Here is a 5,717-nt window from a genome sequence, read left to right as displayed (position 1 = left end):
TGAAATCATAAGTCGAGCAGATATTCAAGCATTTCTTTTTATTTCAACAAAAAAAAGTTTTGAAGGTTTGATGATGTAATATTTGTTGCATTATTAAAAATTAAAGTGTAAAAGATATGCAGTCGCAAGAAGTACATGTATTTGGTTTCTGTCAAAATGGAAATAATTAATACATTATTTCAAGGCTTACGCGGGCCACATTAAATGTGGAGAGCCAGATCTGGCCCCCGGGCCTTGAGTTTGACACCTGTGCACTAATAGTACTGTAATGTTTATAGCGTTTTAAAGTACACAAATAACAGGGTGCAAAAATGTAAATAAAAATTACTTTATTTTTTTTAAAATAAATGCATTTTTACAGTCAAAAACAAAAAAACAGAGCAACAGGACATGCACCGCCGCTCCTGACACCAGGAGCAGGCAAATAAAACAAATGCGGGAGAGAAAAAAAAGTAAACACAAGCAAAAGGTGTTTTAATTTACTTTCTCTCTCTTGTTTGTTTTTTCCTTTCTTTTTTTTTTTGTGATTTGGACTCCAAGCTCTAGAGTCTGTAGTACTGTATCTCCTTCATATCTAATAATAATAATAATTATAACAATAAAACACTTCAGATGTGACACAAGCTGACAAAAAAGGTGACGTTTGTTAAAAAGGCAAATAAATGGCAGGAAAGAGGCAAAAGTATATATATTTATGTCAAACCTGAAGCTTGAAGCTACTAATATTTTATATTTATAACTATCTTCATCCATCTTCAACATGTTGATTTCCTCTTAAATTCTGATAGGATGAAGAAAAACAAACATGTTTAACCCCCGCACACAAGAAAGACTGTACAATTCTATAAAACCTGTGTTTTTACATTAGTTACAAAAAATAATAATACTTCATTTACTGCTCCTTCATGAGGGAAAAAGCTTGCATAATTCATTCTTCATTCTCTTGTGGTCTTTTGCTGGTGTGTAGTAATAACAATAACAATAATAATAATAATAATACTATTTGGTGTGAGAGACAGGCTGGCAAAAAACTAACAGATAAATTGAGATTATTGACTTTTTAACCAATGCATGCAAAGAAGCGCAAATTCAAAATGTCCTCCGAAATACGGTTAAACGTCAAATTAAAGCCAAAACACCCCAACATTGTAAATTTTCATGCTGCTTTGGAAGATTGTGAAGAAGTTAAACGTACCCGGACTCGACGGAGGCCGCTGAGGTCACGTGATCGAAGTCTGTCCTCCGATTAAAAGGTCACAAGAAGACGTTACAGTCGAAGTGCTTATACGGCGGCTGAATTGGAGCATGGAGGCTTTTAGTGTTTTTAACAAGTGACCCGGTGAGGCAACCTAATGTGAGGAAAAGCTGCTGTGGACTTTAAAAGACAAAAGACTGGAGGAGACACCCAGCACCGCGTCATCACACCCAGCCGCTGGTCAGCTTATAGAACATCTCCTCGTCTAGCGTCTCGTTCTGGTCCTTGGCCCGCGTGGACAGGAAGATGTAACCTCCAATAAACTCGTGCACCACTTTGCAGTCCACCTCGGCGCAGATGAACGACAGGCTGGGCTCGTCCGCAAACTCCACCGTCACCTGGAGACACACAAACAATGGCGGCTTGGAAGGAGCTTTACTTTGGAAACACTGCGGCGTCACGCCCATCACTTCATGATACAACTGAACACATCTGTTGGAACGAGACATGAACAATGGAGTTTAACACGAGCCTCCTCTATTTACTTCTGTGCAGAAGGAGACATTTTATTCAACGGGAGACTGAGGGCAGTAAGTAAACAAAGCTCTGCAACGAAATGGCAAACTCTTCTGTAAGTGATTCCGTGCATTAAGAGACTTATTTTATCCAAAAGGAGACTGAGGGCAGTAAGTAAACAAAGCTCTGCAACAAAATGGCAAACACTTTTCTAAGTGATTCCGTGCATTAAGAGACTAATTTTATCTAAGAGGAGACTGAGGACACTAAGTAAACAAAGCTCTGCAACGAAATGGCAAACTCTTCTGTAAGTGATTCCGTGCATTAAGAGAATTATTTTATCTCAGAGGAGACTGAGGGCAGTAAGAAAAATGAGGCCTGCAACAAATAATGGATGTGGAGAATGACGGCTTCTGTATTTACTTCTATGTATAAAGAGACATCCATCCATTTTCTACCGCTTGTCCCTTTTGGGGTCGCGAGAGGTGGGTGCTGGAGCCTATCTCAGCTGCACTCAGGCAGAAGGCGGGGTACACCCTGGACAAGTCGCCACCTCATCACAGGGCCAACACAGATAGACAACATTCACACACTAGGGCTAATTTAGTGTTGCCAATCAACCTATCCCCAGGTGCATGTCTTTGGAGGTGGGAGGAGTACCCATAGAGCAGTGGTCCCCAACCACCGGGTACCGGTCCATGGATCGATTGGTACCGCCCCCCCCCCCCACCCCCAACCCCCGGTCCGAGCGTTGACTGGTCCGCAGTTACAAAAAGATTGGGGACCACTGCCGTAGAGAACCCACATATTTGATCTAAAAGGAGACTGGGGGCAGCATGAAAATAGCTCTGCAGCAAAATGGTTTATGTAGAGAATGAAGGTTTCTTGTATTTTCTTCTCTGCATAAAGAGAAACGTTATCCAAGAGGAGACTGAGGGCAGCAAGAAAAGGAGAAGCCAGTGGATTAGTAGCGTCCCGGAAGAGTTAGTGCTGCAAGGGGTTCTGGGAATTTGTTCTGTTGTGTTTATGTTGTGTTACGGTGCGGATGTTCTCCCGAAATGTGTTTGTCGTTCTTGTTTGGTGTGGGTTCACAGTGTGGCGCATATTTGTAACAGCGTTAAAGTTGTTTATACGGCTACCCTCAGTGTGATCTGTATGGCTGTTGACCAAGTATGCCTTGCATTCACTTGTGAGTGTGAAAAGCCGTAGATATTATGTGACTAGGCCGGCATGCAAAGGAAGTGCCTTCAAGGTTTATTGGCGCTCTGTACTTCTCCCTACGTCCGTGTACACAGCGGCGGTTTAAAAAGTCATACATTTTACTTTTAGAAACCGATACCGATAATTTCCGATATTACATTTTAAAGCATTTATCGGCCGATAATATCGGCAGTCCGATATTATCGGACATCCCTAATGACAACCAAGAAACACAAAACAGGAGTGCTGAAACAGAACTTAAACCACAAGTGAATCAAAACCTAAATAAACGTAAACAAACTATGATCCGGGCAATAGATCTTAACAGCAACGCTATGTTTTCTTGCTGCTTGGATAAAAGTAATAACAGGAGACCCTACGGTAGTTCTTTTTTTTTTTTTTTTTTTAGCAGTTTTTCATGGTACTATTTAGTATTGACACAGTTAAAGTAAAGGTGGTACCATCTTGATCTCCCAGTTGACGTTCCACTGCTTCATGTTGCTGAAGCGCCAGGTCTTGATGGCGTCTCCGGTGTTGGCGTCCATGCGGATCAAGCGGTTGTAGGTGATGCCGATCAGCTCCTCACGCTTCCCGCCCTGGAACCTGAAGACAACAGAAAGCATGTGAGGACACGCTCATTAAAAAAAAGTGAGGTAGCGGACAAAAGGCTCTTAGTACTTGGCCAGGAAGTGAGTGATTCCAAACTCGGGCAAGGACTGCCAGGCCTGGATGAAGCGCATCTTGGCCTCAATGAGACTCATCTGGGCCACGTTCTGGTGGGCTTCCAGGATGCGGGCTGAGATCTAAAACAAACACACAGTGACCATCTTTAGACGCTTCATTTCTTTTAGACCATCACCGCCAAAACGCACACAGGATGTGTACGCAGCGGTCACATGACCGACACACGTCCACGTGAGCCACAGAGGAGACCAAAGGAAGACAAGTGCAAGGCTGAGGATACTTCCTGTTTCTTTGTGTGCAAGAACAAGAACGATACCTTTCTCTTAACTCTACAATCCTTGAAATCGATATAGAAAACAACATTGTGGTGAATGAATCAGTGAAATGGATGATGTCATGCATTCATCATATTGTATATGTCACTGTTTAACACAAGTAGTGGATTCTAACAACATGGCTGATATCATCACTAGCACTACAAATAGGGATGGATGCCGTTCATATTTGAGCCGATACGGTACCTTGGAATCAATACTGGAACTAAACTTTACTTAACGATACTAGTTTTCGGTATTTTTGTGTGTTAATAATTATTGTTTTGATAATTAAAATGTTGTTTTTTTAATGTAACATTTAAAAATGAGCTGTTTATGATAACTGTGCTGTCCAGTTGTTATATCTTGTTTCATTCTCACAATTGAAGTGAATTGTGAATTATATTTATATAGCGCTTTTTCTCTAGTGACTCTAAGTGCTTAACATAGTGAAACCCAATGTCTAAGTTACATTTAAACCAGTGTGGGTGGCACTGGGAGCAGGTGGGTAAAGGGTCTTGCCCAAGGACACAATGGCAGCGACTAGGATGGCGGAAGCGGGGATCGAACCTGGAACCCTCAAGTTGCTGGCACGGCCACTCTACCAACCGAGCTATACCGCCCCGATTGCACTTCCAAGACATTAGATGGCAGTACTCCACAGGTATGTTGTCTAACTATGAAGTAGCTTTTTCTATTAAGCTGAATGTGTTACGTTGCGCCCTAAAAAGGGTTTATACTGTATTGTGCTTATTACACAGCACCTGTTTGATTGTAACAACTTTTGGAGGTCTTAAAATTGTCATGTAAAATTGCTCATGCTAATCCAATATGAATCAGCATCAAGTTAGTGTATTTTGAAAGTGGAGCCTTACTTAACGTTTGAGGGTTTCCTCCCAAGCATACTGGCTATGTTGGTGTTTACAATTGCAGCATTACTTAGAGGGAGTTTGTCCGAGTCCGCTCTGAGTGATGCTTGACCTATTTGTGTACGTGAGTGGGTGTTTAGTGTGAAACCGAACGTGACAAAAGGTATCGAAATATGGCACCGTTTTTAGTTTTTTTTACGTGAATCTATAGATGGGTTGCATATGACGTCACATATGTCCGTTTTTCTTCCGCGCAGTTTAACTCACACGATGGTCAAGAAGCTTGAGCGTAGCATTAAAACAAGTGAGAGTGAGTGTAGTGTTTGAGCAGAAAATGCCGTAGTGATGTTCTGTTCTTGGGTGTTCCAATCATTCTAATAGAGAGATAGGAAATAACTTTCATAGAGTCCCGAAAGAAGTGGCTCATAAAAGTAATAAAGTCAGGGAAAGGAAATGGCTCTTAAAAATATCACTTTCATCATGTTGTGGAATACAATCGGACCATTTGTGTCTACAGCTATTACTTTGGAAAATGTTTGTTTGAACATTTGATTTGTTTGAGAAACTTTCTGGGATGCATTCGAGATTATTCCCTACTATATTAGTAGAGTTTGAGAGCAGAACTAAACGTAAAAAAGGATAAGCGATTGTTTTAGTTTGTGTTATTTTGTGGTTGCTGTGCCTAAATATAATTACTAAGACCTGCTTGTGCAAATGAACTAACGTCTGAGTAACAAATATCAGAATTATCCACCGTATTTTTGTTGTCAAAACAGAAACTAAAAGCTTAGTTGTGCAGGAAAGCTAAGTGCTTTATTTGACACGGATGACAACATTCCACATATCCTTTGGTGATATTTGATAGCATCAAGGCAATATCCTTAATGGTATTAATAAAGTAGATGAATAAATCTCTCATAGGCTCAACAGCACATACTG

The 5,717-nt window shown here is 40.9% G+C and overlaps 1 protein-coding gene across 5 annotated transcripts in view; it reads right to left on the bottom strand.

The window, feature by feature from the left end:
* Window positions 1-312: 312 nt before the first annotated feature.
* Window positions 313-5,717, bottom strand: part of fermt2 (FERM domain containing kindlin 2) — a 74,146-nt gene continuing 68,741 nt past the window's right edge. For all 5 annotated transcript variants that reach the window (XM_062041406.1, XM_062041408.1, XM_062041409.1 and 2 more), the window contains 3 exons: window positions 3,590-3,714; window positions 3,373-3,514; window positions 313-1,593 (listed from right to left, as the gene is read on the bottom strand). In XM_062041406.1, coding sequence (XP_061897390.1) covers window positions 1,420-1,593; window positions 3,373-3,514; window positions 3,590-3,714 — 441 coding nt within the window. In that variant the 3' untranslated portion in view covers window positions 313-1,419. The remainder of the gene's footprint in view (window positions 1,594-3,372; window positions 3,515-3,589; window positions 3,715-5,717) is intronic.

This window comes from Entelurus aequoreus, linkage group LG03 (genome assembly GCF_033978785.1).
Source record: "Entelurus aequoreus isolate RoL-2023_Sb linkage group LG03, RoL_Eaeq_v1.1, whole genome shotgun sequence".
Taxonomy (NCBI): Eukaryota; Metazoa; Chordata; class Actinopteri; order Syngnathiformes; family Syngnathidae; genus Entelurus; species Entelurus aequoreus.
This window is presented reverse-complemented; position numbering and strand designations above follow the sequence as displayed.